This window comes from Pagrus pagrus, assembly GCF_965226575.1.
Source record: "Pagrus pagrus genome assembly, chromosome: 6".
NCBI lineage: Eukaryota > Metazoa > Chordata > Actinopteri > Spariformes > Sparidae > Pagrus > Pagrus pagrus.
In genome coordinates, this window is record NC_140190.1 from 31235220 (window position 1) to 31258684 (window position 23465).

The following is a 23465-nucleotide window of genomic DNA, read 5'->3' on the forward strand; positions in this document are numbered from 1 at the left end:
ATAAAGATAAGATTGAGGTAATTAAAACCTACAGCCACTAATTTTACAGTAAATAAATAAGAATCTTCTCAAGGAAGTTTTGTCAAATTGTTAAATATTCAAATTCTTTTTCAATTTTTGTAAAACAATAAACTAAAAAGTGTAGAAAAAAGAAATGTCACGGTTGAATACGGTGTGCCTGCACACACCATATACACTGAGTGTAGGTTGAATGTTTAACAAGATAAGAAAGCAGGAAAAACATTTTCTGCTCCACAGTTGTAGTTATTTTTCACATTTTGGCTTCTTTTCTTGTGAATTACAGGCCAATGTTACCTCTTCGGACAGATCGATATTATTCAACAATCTGAGGAAAGTTGTTGGTTAAATGCTCACAATTCATGGACATACATGTATGCAAACTGGGAATAAGGGAAGAGACAGTGGTTTTAAAGTGTTAAAAATCCCAACATTTTTTAATTATACTCCTCACTGTGGTAACTGATCACAAATCTGGGTTTAAATACCGACAAATGGAAATGAGGCCACAACATGGAATCACTTTAGCTTATTTTTCTGTGCTGTACTGGAGCACTGTCAGTACTTCTACATTAAAGGCAGAATAAGTAGGATCTTCAAAAAAAGAAACAACGAAGGCCCAACCACCCATAACTGCTGACATAACTGACTCAATCATAGATGAGTTATAAAAAAATTTAAAAAAGTCCAAAAACACCCAATCTCAAAAGTGAGAAGAAAAGTCACTTTCTCTATTTTTCTGAATCTGCACCAAAAGTTAACAGAGTCTAAAGATCTACGCAGAGACCCATCCTCAATCCAAGTTTCATGGAAATCTGTTGAGTAGATTTCGTGTCATCTTGCTGACAAACCAAGCAACCAAACAACGGACACGGGTGAAAACATAACCTTTTAAGCGGAGAAAACAGGCCCTCTCAATCATCGCGTATGAACCACTAGTAGTGTGCTACGGTGTTTGCATCTACAGAGGCCCAGTCCTCTGCATGTATGTTTTTTTTTTATTTTACTTGAGTTGGGACTTTTCTGAACATCAACCTTTGGGAAGTGGGCATATAGCCCCCAGCCAATAAAAGCGCACAGGGTATGAGGGCAGGACTCTGTAAAAATGTAGCGACTAGGTGCAAGATCATGCACACAAGTCCAGGAGTCCAGAAGGAGGGTTGTGTTTAGAAAATTCTACTCATTCCGCCTCTAACTTGTACTAAATGTTTTATAAATTGGTCTTTCCAGACACAATGTCTTGATATAGAGATAAAGTCAGGAGAACATAGTCCTTCTTTGAGACATCTAAGAAATACAGAGGATCCTGGGTGATGTCCGGATTAAAACCCTCCTGGACCAGCTTCACCTTTTGTTGCTTGAAGGTCTCGGTCACATCCAGAGAGGTCTGAAAACACAGAAAGGGATACAAACAAGCAGTTTAACTTGACACTTAAAACCACATAATGAAGGTAATGAATATCTGAAAGACTTACCTGTATTCTGAGAAACCATGGCCAGGGAATTGTTTTTACTACATGGTTGTAGAGTTTTGTCCCATTTAATTTGTGAGCCGGGTTTAAGACGATAGCAGCCATACCTGCTCGACCTTCATATCCTGCATACACAGAATGGAAAAGGTCACTGTGTCACAATGGAAAAATAGCAAAGTAACCGTAGTGCCTCCATTATCTTGCTTTGATATGTCTATGATATATGGCTATGGAGGCCCTGAAGTGCAACATTAATCGAGCTGCAAAGTGGACAGAGTTGCTGGTACTCAAAGTATTTAACACCACTGTAAAAAATGACATACAGCTATTTGTTAGATAAGTGTGATTTTACGTTTTTTATTATTACTACCTCATTATTAAACACTTTTCTTTCCCTAACCCTAACCCAAGCATGTGCAATATTTTACATCTGTTCATTTTTGTCTATGTAACTTATTAGGGATGTCCCGATCCCGATATGGGCATTTTTTCACTGATTGGGATCGGCAATTTTGAACGTGGATCCAAGCCCGATTATTTTTACGTCAGCTGTCGTCCACGGAGCGCAATTTACGGCAGAATGCAGTCGTGCTCGTAACGTTAGTCTGGAAAACCTGTGGATAAAATGTCCAGCCCATCTCCGTGAGAGGATCAGGGTTTAGTTACTGACTTTGTTTACTTGGTTGTTTTTGTTAGAAAAAAAACAAAGGATATGCAGAATAAGAAAGAGCCATATGAAAGTATTTACTTTGTTTTAACAAAAAAAAAAAAAAGCTATCAAGAACAGCTTGGATGCAGGTGATTTTTTCTTATTGCAGCTGTATTATCTAGGAAAATATTAGTTAGGGCTAAGTATCGGATCGGGACTCGGTATCGGCAGATACTAAATATCAAATGACTCGGATCAGGATCGAGGTAAAAAAACCTGATCGGGACATCCCTATAACTTATTGTTGTGTTTTGGGTACCACATCGTTACGGTAGACACCACTGGACTTTCTTCTCTGTACTGTCTTGTCACTTACATACAGTTTTTCAGTTGACTGTAGCTGTATGCACCCCTATTGCCCAAGAAAAATTTTCCTTTAGGGAAAATGAAGTATATCTCATCTTATTTCATGTTATGCCTAAAATAGAGTTGTTGTCATCCACAAAGGCCTCAAATTGAAATCTGAAGAAACACTGCAATACGTGCACACAATACACCTGTAGTTTATGCCTGTGCTGTTTCTGTGAAGGTGATTTGATTTGACCAACTATAAATGCTGGAAATGCAAAGTCCTTTTCATGTTCAGTGAAAATGTTTTGAATGTTTAAAGAGAAAACAAATATTTGAGTAACTCAAATTTTTAGATTCCACAGACCTGGGGTCCGTTTCACAAAGCAGGTTCAACAAACTCTGAGTCTAACCTTGAACTCTGAGTTGATCTACTCTGAGATAGAAAACTCTGAGTTTTCGGTTCCAGAACAGCTGATTTGAGTTAGTTTGATCAACTCGGAGTAGTTTCACCTGGAGTTAAGCGCGTGCGCCACAAGTATAAAAAGACAGCATCAGTGGAGCCTCGATTCGACGAGTCACCATGGCAACGGGGAAGAGGAGGGCTACGTTTTTCACCCCACTGGGCGTTTCAGGGCGAGGCACACTTTTCTGACCGCTCTGCATACAGTTGCCTTGCTCAAGTGCTCTGCATCTCCGACGTTGTATAAAAAAACTCCCTATTCAAAAAAAAAAAAAGAAAACACGCAGCGCAACACACAATATCTGCTGGGATGTGAGAGCATGACTTCTGTTGGTAATGTTGGAAATGTAAGGGCGGATTAGGTTGTGTATGTAAATGATGGACTGTGACGTGAAACGGTACCGCTCAAAAAGATAATTGTCTGGAAATGCAAGAACATCTATGCGCGGTCTGATAATCATCTCCCGACGAATATTTAATTCTTGCGCAGTAATGCTGCACCTTCATCCACGGGATCATTATCAAAAGGACATGCCATGGTAGTGAAAATAGTCGCCACCTAATATAACTTCTAATGTAGGCCTACTGACTGATTTTTGCAATGATTTTCTCAAAAAACAGACGGCAGAACTATATTACGCCAAAACTCTACTGCTGACTGAATGAATGAGGAAATCAAATACCGTGTGTGGCTGAAAGAGGGCGGAGACAGAGAGAAACTCGAGGTTTGTTGAGAAAAACCTGGTCCCGACCAGGTTAGGTTCATAGAGCATGTTACCATGGTAACTGACCGAGAGCTTAAGTTACCTCTCTCTGTGAAACAGGCTAGAGTTACCCCTCCTTCTCTGGTTTGAGTTACCTCCCTTTGTGAAACGGAAAACTCAGAGTTTCCCTCATTTCAGGGTTAACAGACTCAGAGTTTTCACTAAACCTGCTTTGTGAAACGGACCCCTGGTATGGTGACTGGTGACTATGGTGAGGTTAGATACAGTTAGCCTGCAATAACATTTGTTTTTTTGGCCACCAGACAAATATTGACATCTCAGAATTTTAAAGCTGGTTCAGTTGGTAAAGTTGTTAACCAACAGTTGCCTATTCATGCAACCAGTCATGTGTAAACCGTTTGTTGAATGTTGACTGATTAGTTTTAGTTTCAGTATGCCAATATAGCAACAATACATTTCAGTTGTCTATCCACATTCTCAACAAACTTGCCTCCTAAAATAAAAAACCCCTGGCAAGGTTGCGTTAACACAGTTTGAATTTTACAGACAATTATGCATGGCAGAAGCTGCAGGGATCACACACCTTCCAACTCAGAATAGAATTAATCTTTTTTTACAAATGTTTGACTTACCAGTGGCTTACGTTAGCTAACGCAACATGCAAATGAGACAACTTTGGAGTTACCAGGCGATGCATTTCTCATCTTTTGAGAGATGCAAGCTAACCAGCCAAGCTAACATGTAAAGGAGAAGTCAATACGAGACAAAACTGATGTCAACCCTTCATCTAGGATCCCACTGGACTTCTTGCAAGACCTGCCCTGCTCCACCTGTGATTGGTTGGATTCGTTGGTTGTGTGTTGTACGCTTGACTCAAACTGTGAACTCACAGTAGCTCTGGTTGCAATGTATGATGTTTTACCACCATTACTAACATTAGGCTATTATGGTGTCTTATTCTCTGACATTTTTATTTTCAAACTGCATGCATACAAATTATTTTAATCATTTTTGTAATTTTAATCATATACTCTTCGTTTGAATGACTTTAACATCAATCCAGGGACTAAAATACATATGAAAAACAGCCTTTGGTCTAACTCGACTGCATTTACAGCTATGTTCGTTTATTAATGTGCACTTGCCCTGGTAAATAAACCAAGAAATAAATGAGTAAATAAAAGTCATAATTTATAATCTTATGATAGATAATGAAATTATTTTTATTATGATTATTGTTATTATTATTATTATTATTATTAAGTAAATCATATATAATCTGCAGCTGACAACAGTTGCCAAACACTGCATCTCACTTGACAAAATGTGGGATTATTATGACAAAACATTTCCATCTACAATGGGAAGCTTCTTTTCTTTTTCTGAAATGTAATTTTACCTTGAAAAAAGTCCCAGACGATGTCTGAGACTATACAAAATATAATGCACAGAACAAAACGCTAAAAAACCTGTGACTGTCTTGAGGGTGATAACTTCTGTGAAACCAAAGTTCACTGAGTACATCTTTTTTTCCTCTTACACCCAGTGATGACTGTTTACTGCTCATATTACTGTAATGTGACAATCACTCATCTCAGCTGGTTTTTTCCTTCCAGTGGAATCCCCAAACAATATTAACGACTACCCCGACAGTCTATCTGCAATGCCCAAGTGTTTATGTTAATACCATTATGGTGTCTTAAAGTATTGGTTTCACTCAATTGAAATTTGTTTCATACTGAGCTAGTGGGAAAAAGAAATCACATTATCCACAGAAAGTTCAATAAAACCAGAAGGTTTAATGAAACTGGTTTTAGAAGCTGCTACATCAGAGATCAGTATTTGATTTCATATCTGTGTAGCAAATGAAAACAGTCACATCATCTTTCATGGAAATATAAAAATGTATATAATATATATATGTACATATACATATATATGTATATATATATATATATATATATATATATATATATATATATATATATATATATATATATATATACACCGATCAGCCAAACAATTCTGACCTCTGATCAAGCATAGTGTTATGCTATATTTATATATAGACTGATGAGTGTTTATTCTGTAATATTGTCTTCCTGCTTGAGCTTTACTGTCAAAGCACTTTGAAAACTCTCTTTTAAAGGTGCTATATAAATAAAGTTTATTATTATTATCATTATTATTATTAGAGTACGCCATTGAACATGATAAACTATACAGCGCTGCCTAAGTACAGCTTCAAGGAGCATAGCTCTAAGAGGATTTTGTCAATTAGTTTTCATTACTGAATGAATGTTATGTCCCTCTTGATCAGGATAGTAGACAGACCATGTTGACAGTGTGCAAAAAATGAAATACCACTTGAGGGGCAAAATGTGTTCCCACCTCAAGAAAGACAATGTCCTATATTTTACATACATTACTGTACAATTACTACATACTACAATATAAAGCTATTTGAGCAGGAATTTTATTTTTTTTCCATTTTTTATTTTTTTAATTATGTGTTTCTTTAAATCCAAATTTAAACAATTGTTTTGAAAATTGTGGGAGAACCGGAGCACCCGGGGAAAACCCACAGATGGTAAATGGTCTGCATTTCTACAGCGCTTTTCCAGTCCTCTCGGGCAGCTCAAAGTGCTTGACATGCCACATTCACCCATTCACACACACATTCATACACTGATGCTGGAGGCTGCCATGCAAGGCACCAACTGCTCATCAGGAGCAATTTGGGATTCAGTATCTTGCTCAAGGATACTTCGACATGTAGCTGGGGGGAGCCGGGATTCACAACGTCTAGTGACCTTCCGATCACTAGACGACCCGCGCTACCTCCTGAGCTACAGCCGCCCCTTGACAGAGGCATGTGGGGGACATGTTACCTCCACACAGAAAGACAAAGTATGGGGAGCTCCTGGTTTCTCCCCATTCTATGTCCGCAAGATATATGTGTGCCGCTGTGGGAGGTAACGGCGATCCACTGCCCCCCCATGCCTGACCACAGATGACATATGGTATCTACCCATTCACACACACATTCATACACTGATGCCGGAGGCTGCCATGCAAGGCGCCAACTGCTCATGAGGAGCAATTTGGGATTCAGTATCTTGCTCAAGGATACTTCGACATGTAGCTGGGGGGAGCCGGGATTCACAACGTCTAGTGACCTTCCGATCACTAGACGACCCGCGCTACCTCCTGAGCTACAGCCGCCCCTTGACAGAGGCATGGGAGGGACATGTTACCTCCACACAGAAAGACAAAGTATGGGGAGCTCCTGGTTTCTCCCCATTCTATGTCCGCAAGATATATGTGTGCTGCTGTGGGAGGTAACGGTGATCCACTGCCCCCCCATGCCTGACCACAGATGACATTGACACACACATTCATACACTGATGTCGGAGGCTGCCATGCAAGGCGCCAACTGCTCATCAGGAGCAATTTGGGATTCAGTATCTTGCTCAAGGATACTTCGACATGTAGCTGGGGGGAGCCGGGATTCACAACGTCTAGTGACCTTCCGATCACTAGACGACCCGTGCTACCTCCTGAGCTACAGCCGCCCCTTGACAGAGGCATGGGGGGGACATGTTACCTCCACACAGAAAGACAAAGTATGGGGAGCTCCTGGTTTCTCCCCATTCTATGTCCGCAAGATATATGTGTGCTGCTGTGGGAGGTAACGGCGATCCACTGCCCCCCCATGCCTGACCACAGATGACATTCACACACACATTCATACACTGATGCCGGAGGCTGCCATGCAAGGCGCCAACTGCTCATGAGGAGCAATTTGGGATTCAGTGTCTTGCTCAAGGATACTTCGACATGTAGCTGGGGGGAGCCGGGATTCGTACCAGTGACCATCCGATCACTAGACGACCCGCTCTATCTCCTGAGCTACAGCCCCCCCTTGACAGAGGCATGGGGGGGTACTTGTTACCTCCACACAGAAAGACAAAGTATGAGGAGCTCCTGGTTACAGCTTGAGTTGTTGAAGCCATCTTACTTCTTCCACTTCTTTGGTTTCCTTAATCCCAGAAAGTGACGGTCTCTTTTCCAGACAGTCTTTTTTGGTTTGCCTTGGTGATTCTCCTCAGAGACTTGAGTCACGTCAAGAAGTTCAGGGGCCAGTGCAGTAGTGATCGACTCCTGCTCACACGGCTTCTCCTCAGGAACTTGAGTCACCTCCAGAAGTTCAGGGGCTAGTGCAGTAATGATGGACTCCTGCTCGCACGGCTTCTCCTCAGAGACTTGAGTCACGTCAAGAAGTTCAGGGGCTGGTGCAGTAGTGATGGACTCCTGCTGCTCGCACAGCTTCTCCTCGGGAACTTGAGTCACCTCCAGAAGTTCAGGGGCCGGTGCAGTAGGGATGGTTTCCTGCTGCTCACACAGCTTCTCCTCAGGGACTTCTTTCAAGGCCTTAAGCTCTGTGGAGAGCTCAACGTTGAGAGAGATCTGAACATTAAGCTGAGTTTTCAGCTCCTCCAGATGTCTCTCATAACGTCCCTCCTTCTCCATGTTTTGCTGGAGATTATTGATTTCCTCGGTGATCCTGTGACAGAGGTCATCCTGTTCAGCCCTCAAGTTGGTAATCATCTGCAAGCCTTTCGACACTTTGTCTGCGTGAGACTTGACTTCCTTCTCAAGCTCCCGCTGCAGAGTATCAGCCTGCTGTCTCACAGTGATGACTTCAGTTTCATACCTTTGGCTGATCTCTTGTTGTGAAGCCCTGGTCTTGTCCAGTTCTTCATGGAGAAGCTTGTTCTTGTCTTTCTCCGCCTGCAGGTCAGTTTGAAACTTCTCCTCATTGATTAAATGGGCCACTTGGAGCTCTTCATAATCTTTATGAAGGTCCTTCTTCTTCTTCTGCCTGGTGTTATCTCTCACCTGAGTAGCTATCTTTGCGTTGCTGAGAGTTACATCATCGCTGTACTTTCTCAGCCGCTCTAGCTCTCTGGTTGTTTCTTTTCCCCTGTTGATGTACATTTCTTTCAGGGTTTTTTGCTTTTTGAGCTGCTCTTTTGTCGCTTCCAGCTCTTGAAGAAGTCTCTGATGAGACACGTCTCTGTACTGCTGGCTGTAGAGCTCCATTTGGCTGGTATAATCTGTCTCAGAAAAATGCTGTTGTCTCCAATGAACAGATATTGTCCGTATCAGATGTCTTCCTCTTGAAGCTTTTCTTTGGTTTTCTATCTCTCGTTTTCACGGCTGGGTCAGTGGTTGAAGAAGTCTCTGATGAGACACGTCTCTGTACTGCTGGCTGTAGAGCTCCATTTGGCTGGTATAATCTGTCTCAGAAAAATGCTGTTGTCTCCGATGAACAGATATTGTCCGTATCAGATGTCTTCCTCTTGAAGCTTTTCTTTGGTTTTCTATCTCTCGTTTTCACGGCTGGGTCAGTGGTTGAAGAAGACTCAGACTGAAGAAATGTTGAAGACCTTATACAGACTGCTAGGTTCTATTTGGCTTTGATTCTTTAGGCTTCCATTCTTTTGCTTTGATTTCACACACACACACACACACACACACACACACACACACACACACACACACACACACACAGTTGTACTCAAATACTTTTTGAAAACAAACATCTGCTATGAATTTTTGGACTTCGGTCCTCTGAGCGGAATTTCAGCATTTTTGTGATTCCTTGTATGCATGGGCATAACCACCATATACTTTGGGGGGGACCATATACTTTAGTTTAGTAGACACATGAGCCCTTCCTCTGTATATACACCTACTGCGTATACAACAGACTTTATGACTCTTTTTTACATACATACTAGGGGTGTGCAGAGCAGCCGTTATTTGTATCTGTATTTGTATTTGTTGAGGGGGGAAAAGTATTTGTATTTGTATTTGTATTCGATAAAAAAATTCAAAATAGGCGTAAAAATATTTTTTTTTTTTAGTTACGCTTCTAATTTTCGTTATAGTGTAAGTATTCTTTAATTATCCATTATAATAATTAGGGATATGCAATATTGGTTGATGTTTTTCCATAAATCCAGCAATGAACATGTAACAAGGAATGTCATTGAAAAGAAAATAACATAACAGCCATTACCTCATCCATGGTTAAACCAAAAACTAATAAAATATCATTGTGAACATTATGAACCCCACCCGTCCTTGTTGGAGGACGTTGAACAGACAGAATAAAAACAAATAATACTTAAAAGAACTGTTCTTTCTAATGCACAGAATTCCAAGAACTAAACTTGATCTGTTGGTCTGCTGTCAGCAGGGTCGCCGGCTGCAGCAGCCTCGCCCCCGTGAAGTGGGCTCAAGCTGCGTTCAGCCGCGCTCGAGTGGAGCGGGGGAGAGAAACAATGTGTATTTCTTTTACTCTGTGGAAGATCTCCCAACGGAGTGAGGGACAAAGCAAGTGGGACAGATCTGCCCAGTCCCTGAGCAGCGTGCGTTTCACAGACAAGCCACAACGCAGAGTGTAAACAACATCACCTGGTTCAGCAGCACCATGGACAGCTGCCGGGGCGGGGGGGTCGGAACAGCGGTGTTTTGACGCCCCCACCCCCGACTCCTGAACGTCACTCACTCACTCATCCGGGCATGTACTGCGGTCTCATGAGGAAACGTAGCTTTTTGATATGATGTTTTTCTTGTTCCCAAATACAAATATTTTTTAAAGTATTTGTTCGAAATAAGTATTCGTAAAAAACACGTTATTTGTGCCTTTCCGAATACTGTATTCGGGTTCGGCTCCACCCCAATACATACAGTTTTAATTTAGAAAAGTACAAAGTACAGTGCTTTTAAGAACGTTGGTAATCAACAATTGTCCAATTGTGCCCATAAGTTATAGCAAAATGATAGTGTCTTTGCTGAAAGTTACCCGAGACTGTCGATCACAATTGATTCCATCAATATTTGAATGAAGAAATGTGAATCTTTCCAAGCACTAATACAAACTTCTGTATTAGACTGGATGACTTTCATGTTGAAGGACTTGTCATGCGATACACTTACCTATTTGTGCTTGTATGCATCTCTCAGAGTCTGTTCGGACTGGCTCATATGTTTGTGGATCATATCTCAGGAGCTGAAAGGGCATGGAAAGCTGAAAGAGAGGACATGACAGAAGAGGAGTTGTGCATGAAAATCTAATAAAAATTAACAGCAACTCTGCAATTTCAAAACAAGACAAGAGAATTAAATGTAGACTCCTAAACATCAGATCCCTGTCATCGAAAGCTGTATTAGTAAATGACTTAATTTCAGATTGTAATATTGATTTATTCTGTCTTACTGAAACCTGGCTGCATCCTGAAGAACATGTCAGCCTGAATGAATCCACTCCCCCTAGTCATATTAATACTCACATTCCTCGAGGCTCCGGCCAAGGAGGTGGTGTTGCAGCTATTTATGACTTAAGTCTGTCAATCAATCCTAAACCTAAATTAAATTATAACTCATTTGAAAGCCTTGTTCTTAGTCTTTCACATCCAACGTGGAAAACTTTACAGCCAGTTCTATTTGTTGTAGTGTACCGAGCACCTGGTCCTTACTCAGAATTTTTATCTGAATTCTCTGAGTTTTTATCAAGTCTAGTCCTCAAATCAGATAAAGTAATTATTGTAGGTGATTTTAATATTCATGTGGATGTCGTTAATGATAGCCTTAGTACTGCATTTATCTCATTATTAGACTCTATTGGCTTCTCTCAGTGTGTACATAAACCAACTCACTGTTTCGACCACACCCTTGACCTTGTTCTAGCTTATGGTATCGAGATTGAAAATCTAACAGTTTCTCCACAGAATCCTCTTTTATCAGACCATCACTTAATAACTTTTGAAGTTCTATTACTGGACTACACACCATCAGGCAAAAACTCCTTCACTAGATGTCTATCTGATAGTGCTGTAGCTAAATTTAAGGAAATTATACCGCTGGCACTTAATTCAATGCCATGTCTTAATATAATAGAGGACTCCTCCACTAACCTCAGTTCCTCACAAATTGATCATCTTGTTGATAGCACTGCAGGCTCATTGCGAACAACACTGGACTCTATTGCCCCTCTGAAAAAGAAACCTATAAAACACAGGAGGTTAGCACCTTGGTATAACTCGGATACCCGCAAATTGAAGCAAACATCACGGAAATTTGAAAGGAAATGGCGTTCCACCAATTTGGAAGAATCTCACTTAGCCTGGAAAGATAGCCTTAAAATATATAGGAAGGCCCTCCGCAATGCCAGAGCAAGCTATTACTCGTCATTAATAGGAAAATAAAAACAACACCAGGTTTATTTTCAGCACTGTAGCCAGGCTGACAGAAAGTCACAGCTCTACTGAACCATGTATTCCCACAACGCTCAGTAGTAATGACTTCATGAGCTTCTTTAATGATAACATTTTAACTATTAGAGACAAAATCCATCATTGCTTGCCCTCAACTGGCACTATTGTATCTTTAAACACAGGAACCTCAGAAACAGTTGCAAATTCTGACTTATATTTAGACTGCTTCTCTCCCATTGACCTCCACCAACTAACTTCGATGATTTCTTCATCTAGACCAACAACTTCTCTCCTAGACCCCATCCCAACTAGGTTGCTGAAAGAAACTTTACCTTTAATTAGCTCATCTCTACTAGAAATGATCAACCTGTCTCTATTAACAGGATACGTACCACAGTCCTTTAAACTAGCTGTAATTAGGCCACTTCTTAAAAAGCCCAATCTTGATCCAGAAGCTTTAGCCAACTATAGACCTATATCCAACCTCCCTTTCCTCTCCAAGATCCTTGAGAAAGCAGTCGCCAACCAGCTATGTGACTTTCTTCATAACAATAGTTTATATGAGGATTTTCAGTCAGGTTTTAGAGCACATCATAGCACAGAGACGGCACTGGTGAAAGTTACAAATGACCTCCTAATCGCTTCTGACAAAGGACTTGTCTCTGTCCTGGTCTTGCTAGATCTTAGTGCTGCATTTGATACCATTGATCATCACATTCTACTACAGAGACTGGAACACTTAATTGGCATTAAAGGACCCGCATTAAACTGGTTTAAGTCCTATTTATCGGATTGATTTCAGTTTGTACATGTTAATGATGAGTCATCCCTGTATACCAAGGTTAGTCATGGTGTTCCTCAAGGCTCCGTGCTTGGACCCATACTATTCACCTTATATATGCTCCCTCTAGGAAATATAATTCGGAAACACTCCATAAACTTTCATTGTTACGCAGATGATACCCAGTTATACTTATCAATAAAGCCAGATGAAACTAATCAGCTAACTAAACTCCATGCATGTCTCAAGGACATTAAGACCTGGATGACCTGCAATTTTCTGCTGTTAAATTCAGATAAAACCGAAGTTATAGTACTTGGTCCTAAACACCTTAGAGATGCATTATCTAATGATATAGCTAGTTTGGATGGCATTAACTTGGCCTCCAGCACCACCGTCAGGAATCTGGGAGTTACCTTTGATCAAGATATGTCCTTCAACTCCCACATAAAACAAATTTCAAGGTCTGCATTTTTTCATCTACGTAACATTGCAAAAATCAGGCCCATCCTGTCCCAAAAAGACGCAGAAAAGCTAGTCCATGCATTTGTTGCTTCCAGGCTGGACTATTGTAATTCTCTATTATCAGGCTGCCCTAACAAGTCTCTAAAGAGTCTCCAGCTGGTCCAGAATGCTGCAGCACGTGTACTGACAGGAACTAAGAAAAGAGATCATATTACTCCTGTATTGGCCTCTCTGCACTGGCTCCCTGTAAAATCAAGAATAGAGTTTAAAATCCTTCTCCTCACCTACAAAGCTGTTAATGGTCAGGCACCATCATATCTCCAGGAGCTTATACTACCCTATTACCCAACTAGAGCATTACGCTCCCAGAACGCAGGATTACTTGTAGTTCCTAAAGTCTCCAAAAGCAGAATGGGAGCCAGAGCCTACAGTTATCAAACTCCTCTTCTGTGGAACCATCTCCCTGTTTTGGTCCGGGAGGCGGACACCCTCTCTAACTTTAAGAGTAGACTTAAGACCTTCCTTTTTGATATAGCTTATAGTTAGGGCTGGCCCAGGCCCGTCTTGGACCAGCTCTTAGTTATGCTGCTATAGGCCTAGTCCGGGGGACAAATGACACACTGAGCTTCTCTCTCCTCCTCTCCTCTCCATCTGTATACATTATGCCTGTATACATGCCCCATCTCTGCATGTCACTGACTTCACTTCTTCCCCGGAGTCCTTGTGCTTTCTAGTCCTACAGGCTCTCATGGATCCTGGCCGCACCCGGGTCGTGGATCGTGGATGCGCCTACTGCCATGGCCCTGCCTGACACCCACCACTACTGTTGCTAATATTAGTCATATCTCTGTTACATACGTTTCACTACTATTATTGTAATGCATTACTACATACTATCCTTACCGTTAACCACTACTACTGTTATTACTAGTAGTCACATTTCCATTATGTGCATTTCATTATTATTGCTGTAATACCTCTTTATGTACTTTCATTCCTGTCAACAAGCTATTATAATTGTATACATTGTGATCTCGTTGATCTGCTCTGTACATGCGACATCTATTGCACGTCTGTCCGTCCTGGGAGAGGGATCCCTCCTCTGGGGCACTTCCTGAGGTTTCTTCCGCATTTTTTTTCCCTGTTAAAAGGGCTTTTTTTGGGGCAAGTTTTTCCTCACTCGAATCGAGGGTCGAAGGACAGAGGGTGTCGTCTCTGTACAGATTGTAAAGCCCTCTGAGGCAAACTGTGATTTGTGAATTTGGGCTATACAAATAAAATTTGATTTGATTTGATTTGACAATAGCTGTTACTTGATGAGCCACTGCTTTAGCATTTAGCATTTGTCTAACGAGGTTATATTACCATTGATACCATTGGTACATAAAACTACCATATTATTGTTAAAAACAGTGGTGCATGAAGATGCAACGGCCAGTAGCTCCTCCAAATTATGCTACATTTTTGTTTTTTTGAACATAATTTTTTCCACTCTATTGCTGAAACAAGAACTGCTTATGGCAGCAAACTGTTAACTATTGGAGAAGAAAGCAGATGTTTTGGATCAAGAGCAGCAGACTTTGAGACCATCATGGCCCATGGTGTCTTTCGACCATCCAACCTGACCATTTGGACCACCCCAGAGAGGAAGAGAGTCAGAATAAGAGTCATGCTAATCCAGCTTGGTTTAAGGCTGCTCCTGGCTGATGTCTGGTCACAGGAAAAGGAAATGGACACAATGGGACTCAGGCTGACAAAACAACGTGAAATCAGAGGCTGTTGTGCCAACAGAGACCTGTCTCTGCCACAACATCTCAGATCAAGCTGTTGCAATTGATGGGGGGACTGTGATCTGAGCCGACAGAGCGCAGGACTACAGCTGGGAGAGGAGAGGTGGACTAACAGCGATGCTTGGTGCTCACACGCAGTCAGAGTTGATGGATAGTGTTTCCCAGGTGTCGAACTTTTGAAATAGAGATGTCGACCATGTTATCATCACCATCATATTGCTGCTGTTTACATATAGTACACCCTGACGCAGATTCAAAAGATGCACTATGTGTTTATGCATAATTGTTTGTTTATAAATAATTTGTGTACCATGAAGGAGTTTACAAACTAAATAAGTAAATAAACAACATTCTTAGAGATTTCTATGCTAACTTATTATGGAGCCAGAACGGTGACTTTAAAATTTGGCATCCAAAAAAAAAAATTGGCATTGAAAACAAAACCAGTACTGAAAAAGGAAACATTGGCATTGAAACATTTGTATTGAAAACAGTTGTATTGGCATTGAAACAAGTATTGGCACTGAAAAAGGAAACTAATTAAAATAATTAAAATCTGAAAATCTTATTATTTTATTTTTTTGGGATTTTTTGTATTTTTCAATGACAATCTTCAGATTTTTTCTTCATGTCACTTTTTTTTCAGTGACAGATTTTTTTACAATGTCAGTTATTTTTCAGTGTCACTGATTTTCAGTTTCAACTTTCTGTCACTGTTTTGGCGTTGAGAGGGAGGGGTCTGAGGGGAGGGGCAAGTAGAGCGTGGTTTGCATATCATTTGCATATCGGCATCCTGAAGAAGTGCGCAACCCGCCATCAGCCCGTAGCCTCTGGCATGGTGGCATTGCTAAAATGTCCTGTTCACCGGGAACTTCCAAACCGCAAGTAAGTCTGTTTTTTTTCTCTGCTATTTACATGTTTATTCACATGCAGCCTGGCCTGTTTGGTTAGCTTTTAACGGCCGTTATGCTGTTTTTGTAGAGGTCCGCTGGAGGCATGTAAGTTTCTAACATTAGCCGTGTTGGCTAACTTAACCTGTGGTTAATGCAGGATCAAAAATAAACACCCGCCAAGCGCCGAACACGGCTAAAAGTCGGTTTTGGCAGAAGAATAAATTAACGTCATGTGTCACCGGCCTGGCGGTAAATACTTGTTGCTGGCAAGTAATAATACATCACAACAGCGGCTAACAGTAACATAGCCTGGGACGTTAACATTGACATGATAATCAGCAGGGCTTCGGCTGTGTACGTTAAGCTACTGACACACACACACACACACACCATACAGCCTCTCATCTTTGAGCCGCTAGCTCAGCTTCATCGCAGGTGGTACACAATACTGGTGACGATAAAAATGTTCCAGCGGACTCTGTTTCCAGCGCGGTCATGGAGAGTCTGAGCAGCTAACTTACTGAGCTGTGACTACCAGCTCTGCTTTTCTCAGTTTACCTGCCACTGGCAGATGAGCCAGAGAGTTAAATGTGGACCCTGGGTAAATGGTAGCTAATGTTAAGTCTCCAGCCCTGTGATGTTTTGCCGTTGTGTTTTTCACAAAGACCCTGGCCGAGTTAAAGTTAACTTTGAACGGCTGTTGTGCTGGTTTGGCAGCGGTCCACTGAAACAAATGCTAAGTTAATAGGTGTTGGCTAGCTAATCTGTGGTTAATGATAGTTAGCGTTAATTCTCCAGCCCTGTGATGTCTCTTTTCTTTTTCTTTAGGAGTTAGAGGCCAGTGTTATTGCTGCTGCACAAGGCCTCATAAACGTGCTAACGCAAAATATTCAGCAGCATCACACCCCAGCACAGCAGAATCTAGTGCAGTCACATGTGCAACAGAATCGACAAGCACAAACCCGGAATATTACTTCAGTTCAAGGGAGGTGTTGTTGAAGTTGAGAGAGATGGCAGATTCGCGACCCCAACAGATGACGGTAAGTTAATCAAAATATGTTTACCTATTAGCTTTTATATATTTGGCTTTTTGCTCTGATGATCCAAGGAAATGACAAGTTTCTTTAAATTACATCTTTTGTTATTTAATGAATTGCACTGAGTTCTGCTTAGCTAATTTGAAATCAAAATTAAAGTTTTGCATTTGCTCATATGTGGAAAGGGGGGTTTCTAACATTAAATTATTTGATTTAAACGTAATTAATATTTAATTAAATGTGTGCCAATTCAACATTTCTATAGCTGTATGGCAGATCTAAGGTAGAGTAGCTTGTCATGGCAACTTGAGCTCTGATAAATGTGTCATCACATTAGTGTTTTTTTTTTTTTTTAATATTAATTACAGGAACCTTCGATTGTGAGGCAGTTCATGGAGAGAATGCTGAGAAGGCTTCAGGAAGTTCTGCGACGTCAGCCTGTGGATTTGGATTATTTGCACTTTGTTTTAAGTCATGAAGTGGGACTTCTACGCTCTTTTGCCAATGTAGTAGAGCTGCCTCAAGATGTTGTTCGTGCTTTATCTGACTTATTAAGACTTCTTCGTTTACAAGAGGAGAGTTATCCAGCTGCCACCTATGTAGAGGTTCTGGGGGGTGGTAGGGGACAGCCAAAACTTGCAATTTCTAAAGAATGTCTCCAAAACCTTATCGACATGCAGTTGTCCATCCCCTGTGTAGCTAAGCTCCTGGGTGTCTGCAAAAGGACAGTATATTGGCGGATGCGTGTGTATGGACTATCAGTTACGGGATCATACAGCAATATCACAGATATGGAGCTGGACAATCTTGTGCGCTCAGTTAAATTGAGGATGCCGCACATAGGCTATAGAATGATGAAGGGCGAACTGCAAGCGATGGGACACCGAGTCAGATGGGAGCAGGTTTCAGCATCCATGCACAGGGTGGATTCTGCAGGGATCTTGGAGAGAATGGCACGTTTAGGCTGTGTTGCTAGAAGAACATATTCTGTCAAGGGTCCCCACTCACTGGTCCACGTGGACACAAACCACAAACTTATCAGGTGTGTGTGTATGTGTTTATGTTTTACAAGAATATTAGTATAATATGTTCATATATTTATATGCATAAATGTTGAAATTGTTTGCAGAGTGAGTCTTGCTTGAGCTTTTACAAATAAGTTCTATTCATGTTTGAAGGATGCTGGTAGATTTTGTATGCTATTAAAACATAGGCTATAGATTGCTGGAGCTGTATTACAAAAAAACAAACTTTTGTAATACAGTTTAAGCTGCACATACAGTTAGTTTGTGCCCCCATTCTATAAAATTTCAACATGTGAATGGGTAGCTATTTAATGATTGGTGCTTAGTGACTCTTAGTCCATTCCACACTGTATGGATCAGCATGCATGCTGTAAATTAAGAACATTCCTGAAGAAGCCTTGATCATTTTAGCATGATTCTTTAAGGTTCTTTAATTCAGCGTTAGGCAGTAAATGCAGTAGTTTACCATAAAAAAACAGGATGAGGATGTCATACAGTCAGGAAAAAGTCTGCTGTGCCACACATAATGAAACATGGTTATGTGTACAACATTGGTTTAACTGTTACATGAAATAAAGGAGGGAAAAACAGTCATTTACACACTGAGGCTAGCTTCATTTCTCATGTCATATTATAGGGGGATGTCCCGTCTAAAGTGCAGCTATTACAAATAATTGGACTTCACTCTATGAGACCATCTCAAGAACATCATCTTGAATACTGACAGTTTTTCTTTAAGGTCTTTGCAGTTGTCTCCAGTGAGTCCTCTTTGGACAGTGTGAAATTAATTAATTAAGAAATTATTTAATAAAGTGATGGTAGATGTCTTGTTTACCCCCCTAGTAAACCATCCATTAATATTGTGGACAATATACCGGAGGATGCTGCCCATCTTTGCTGATTAAACCTTTTTGAATACCCTAATTTTTTTTATTGTAATTTGGTTAAAGCAGAATCATGAAGATAACTTTTTTTCTTTTACAGTATAACTGCACAGTGAGAAAAGAAACATGCAATTCTGTAGGGAAAAGATTCTAAATGCTACATGGGTTCATGGTAAGTTAACATGAAACATGAAAACCTGGGAAATACCTTGTATGAAAATCTGAATTGACCCACTTAATGATTTGTGTATGTAGAGCTATTATAATTTTAAGAGTTGATACACTTTCTGATAATTTATTTTTCCTTTCAGATATGGTATTGTTATCTTCGCTGGAATTGATGGTTATTCACGAAAGGTAAACATTTGACACTTTTTCAAAACAGCAATGCGGCTGAGCCTAGTATTACAATATTCTATTTAGTATGGCACATTCACGCAAGTATTTTGTTACTATACTCTACATAATGTACCTGGGTTCTGCGAATAATAACAAGGCATCAACAGCACTTGGCTTCTTCATGAGCTCAGTTGAAAAGTTTGACTTTCCATTAAGGTAAGAAAACAGCAAGAGCATGGTTGTCTTTTTGCCAAAATTCATTGACTGAAAACATTTGTCTTTATCTCTGTTTCTTATGTCATAATTTAGAGTTAGAGGAGACCAAGGGGTCGAAAATGTCGGCATTGCTCAATGCATGTTCACTATTCGTGGCTGTGGCAGAGCAAGCTACATATCTGGGAAAAGTGTGCATAATCAAAGGTAAATATCAAAGTTGTGTTTCTTTTAAGTAACCCTAACCCAATGATTTGTTTTTTGATGCCTAAAGCATTAAAGAATTGCATTGCAAAGAACGTAACAATACAAAGTCCCAATCAACTTTGGACCATTGGATTTCTCCAGTATCCTGTGGCTGCTCCAGAGAATCTAGAGGTAGACCTCAAAAATGTTGTATCCAAGCTATGTTTAATCAGGTTTACCCATTGTCTCATATATTTTAAGATCTGGAACAATTGTGACAAATAATGCAAAAATAGATCAAATCAGAAGTCAAAAAATGTTTTAACGACAATGTATATTCAGTATTTTTGTACTCTCAACAAATTAAAATGAATTCTTTGAAGATCAAATGTGTGAAGTATACAAAAGGCAAGTGTTATAACAAAATTACTTGCCATTCATAGGATTTGCAAGATCACTTGTTGGACTTCAACCCTGACAGTTTGAGAGAAGATGCTCCTGCTGCTGCTGGTGGAGTAGTTCTACCACCCATCCAGTGCCCTCTGGGGCCACAGGCTATGGCTGGACTGAGGGCAGCCATCAATCCTATCACTCCCTCCCAGGACAATGGAAGAGACATTTACAAGGCTGCGCTTGACTATGTAACATTTCACTCAAACTTTGCAGGATAAAATGCAGTCTGCAATATAGAATAGATGTTCAACAGTTTTTGTGATTTCAAAAAAATTGTTTCTGATTCTTAGACAAATGAAATTGTAATTGCTTGCATGAATAGGTATTTGTGCAGAACTATTATGGAGATTGTTTAGGATATATAGGTTTTACTATGCAGTATATAAATAACTCAGTCTGTCATGGTAAAAAGAGATCCAGTTTTATTCTGCTGTTATTTGTTTTAAACAACCAAATGTAACCTCCCACAATTTTATTGGCCAAACTTTTAAATCTAGTGTATGCAGATATTTTAAACTGGCGTCTTAAATACCATTAGACAGTTATCTCACACTGCATAACACATCTACCAAACTCAATATGTCATGTTTGATATCTTGGTAATGAAGAATTTAAAATAAAGCTATATGAATTTGAACACCTTGATGCTGCATAATGTGCATCTGTATTGTGTTGGGCTCTTAAGTAATATGCTGGGTTTTTTTTTCAGTGGAAAACAGCACATTAGTTCCATTTTACAGCATAATACTGTAGACATATTCAGGTAAAACATATTCACAATGAGAAAAATGATAAAGGCCACAGACCGCATTATGTCCATATTTATTGTTGTCAAGTTAATTTTTGCTGACGATTTAGTAAAAAATCCAAACCCCCACAAAGTTGATTTCACTTAAATGACATGAATATGCCATACACATGTTGAAACTAATGTGTATGTGGAAGACTGAACAATTTCAACTTTTCAATAGTACACGTAACCTTGTGATATGAGGAACAGCATCACATTTCAAAGTTTTACATTACATGTACATTTGTCAGTGCGCTGTAAACAAAATGCAAATACAGAGTTCTTAAATGACCTTTTTTCAAATAAATTGTTAGCAGTGATCCCAAACTAAAAAAACAATGCAATGGGAGAATCAAGTGTAAAGAACCAAACCGTAATATTGAGCTGTTTTTATGGTTTGACTTATCTGTATTTGCTATCTGTGTAACTCACAGAACAATAAATAGCTCACTGAACAGATTTAACAAAAATGCCAAAAAAAATTCACAATACTGGCTTCAAGTAAACATCAGTGGTCACAAAACATGACCTCTACACACGACCGAAGTCTCTACCCATTCTGATTGCTACTGTCATTATATCTCTGAACTCTGTGTATGTTTTCATATGTTCGTCAGGAATAGTTATTGTATTTATGCAGGCACTTACAAGTGGGAAACAAATGTGGTGACCAGGCATTTTCTCATTACAGTGGTGCTCAAATATTAGATTTATTTTAAAATCTGCCCTCTCTGATGGAAGAAGGGGCTTGTGCCTTTGTCCAGTTAACCACTGCATTACTCTTGGGACAGACAGGCTTGCATGTTTTTGTTGATTCCAGTGCCCTTTACTTAGCAGCTCCTCTTGGGTCAGAGGCTCACACATTTTCTGGTCTTCATTCTGATCTGCATGATAAAACAAATCAGAGTATTTCATTACAATGGAGTAAAAATACAACACTGCAAGAAACCAACCCTATTTACCAATTTGCACGATTAATCCCAAAGGCCTATTTCATCTAACCCTACTGCGTTCATTTCTATTTAATATACACTGACATAACTGAAAGATAAAAACAAAAGGTAGGAATAGTCCGAGAATAATGTAATCCAAAAGAATACCAGGTATACAGTATGAAATATTTTGATTACATTTGTAGTGTACTATGTTGTCACCACAGGCATATGTTTCCATTCAACAGTTTTTTTTAAGAAACATGTATTTTGATCTATTACTTATGTCTTTGGGCTGCGGAGGGCAAAGTCCAGAAAGGCTCTAGTGAAGTTCAAAACCTGGACCATTTTGCCATAAGCATTGCCACCCGCCACTACCCACAAAATTAATGTTTCTAAAAAGGAAATCTATTGATGGTCCTTTTTGGTTGAGTGCTAATATTCATCTCCCTAATCAAAGACTGAGAACCAAATGTAGGTCATGTACGTGGAATCATATTCTGCTCTACTCATTTTAGGTAACAGCTGTTTGCATGGCAAATATGTATAGTACTTTAAAATGTGAGAAAGACTGGTTAAGTCAAACCTGTCATTTCCAGGTCTTGTAGAAAGTCCTGGAGGAAGTTGATGATGGCATTTTCTCTTGCTTGCCTTGGACTTCCCTTCTCACTCAGCTCAGGCACTAGGATACTCATTATGTAATCAGCATCCGGCTGGGGGGGGGGGGGGGGGGGGGGGGCAAAATGGGGAAAACAAGGAGGAGGGTTGACTACACATATAGGAACACAGAAACTTTGAAAAAGACCACAGGTCCACATTACATATGACTTTGTATTCTTCAAAAACAAAAAAGGTTAAGCAAAGCAATAACAGAAAGTCATAAAAAGATAATGGTATCAATCATAAAAAAAAATGCAGCTCTACTACTACATCCTGTAGGGTTTCTAAGCATATTATCAAGTCATAGCAGTAAAGCAAATCTGGATGATTTAATGCCCAGAATCCTTACTCTGTCATCGTCCTCTTTGGGGACAAACAGGTTTGAGCAGAGAGTTTGATACTTCCCAATCACATCCAGAAAGTTGTAGACCTTCATCCCATTTCTAATTTGCTGAAGCATAGGAGTCAGACGCATTGTAGCATGCAGAACAATGGCTCTATTGAGAACAGGGAACAAAGTTTGTCTTGATTTGCAGAAGACCCATAAACAAGAGGGAAATACATGCTTTTTTCCACAAAACTAAATTAAGACTAAGACAAGGCTGTACAAATTTATATTTTAAGTTCAAATGCTGCATTTCTAAAAACAGTAATATTACTATTCTGTTATAGTGGCTACTGATGCTGGCTGCATCAAAATGAATTATATAAAAATAAAAATTGTACTCTGGAGAATAAGTATGGACCTTATGATTCTGTCCTTTCGGTCCATCTTTAGCAAACCAGTGTAGCCACAACTCACGATTTCATCTGTCAACTGTGTCAGATCAGTTGCTACCTCCACCTAAAATTACAACAAACTTATTAACAGTATAGCAATGAAATACTGTACACTAAGAAAAGCCTTTAATGGTCTTGCCCAGTTGTTCATAGAGATGTACTCAACTTTTCTATGAGTGAGGCATATTCATCCACATCATCTTTGGTCAGCTGCAGAGCATCAAAGTCCCCTGTTGCAAGAAACTGGTAACACCAATTTCTGAAGAAGCATGG

The 23465-nt window shown here is 39.9% G+C and overlaps 2 protein-coding genes and 1 long non-coding RNA gene across 7 annotated transcripts in view; 1 reads left to right on the forward strand and 2 right to left on the reverse strand.

Annotated features, from left to right (window-relative positions):
- Positions 1-261: 261 nt before the first annotated feature.
- The window catches only part of LOC311258028 (long-chain fatty acid transport protein 6-like), a 50110-nt gene continuing 26906 nt past the window's right edge, over positions 262-23465 (reverse strand). For 2 of the 4 annotated variants that reach the window (XR_014622693.1, XM_084354066.1), the window contains exons 5-7: positions 10688-10778; positions 1494-1615; positions 262-1405 (exon numbers count right to left, since the gene is read on the reverse strand). Coding sequence is in view for 2 of the 4 variants with exons in the window: in XM_084354066.1 (XP_084210192.1) it covers positions 1229-1405; positions 1494-1615; positions 10688-10772 (384 nt within the window). In the remaining 2 variants the exon portion in view is untranslated. Of the gene's footprint in view, positions 1406-1493; positions 1616-10600; positions 10779-11664; positions 11746-23465 lie in introns of those variants that run through there. The other 2 variants (XM_084354067.1, XM_084354068.1) reach the window with 2 other exon arrangements.
- On the forward strand, positions 15804-20667 carry LOC311258525 (uncharacterized protein). 2 transcript variants are annotated; one of them, XM_084354862.1, is made up of 7 exons: positions 15804-15885; positions 16722-16933; positions 17299-17972; positions 19151-19196; positions 19336-19394; positions 19488-19598; positions 20021-20667. In XM_084354862.1, exons 2-7 carry the CDS (start codon positions 16904-16906, stop codon positions 20061-20063), a joined length of 963 nt encoding a protein of 320 aa, XP_084210988.1. In that variant the 5' UTR covers positions 15804-15885; positions 16722-16903; the 3' UTR covers positions 20064-20667. The 2 variants fall into 2 exon arrangements, 1 of the variants encoding a protein (XP_084210988.1); XR_014622740.1 differs by lacking the exons at positions 19151-19196; positions 19336-19394; positions 19488-19598; positions 20021-20667 and adding an exon at positions 18940-19014.
- LOC311258546 lies at positions 22347-23245 on the reverse strand. Its single transcript, XR_014622749.1, has 3 exons — positions 23159-23245; positions 22762-22909; positions 22347-22465 (listed from the first exon to the last, which is right to left on the reverse strand). It is a non-coding gene; the product is annotated as an uncharacterized lncRNA (long non-coding RNA).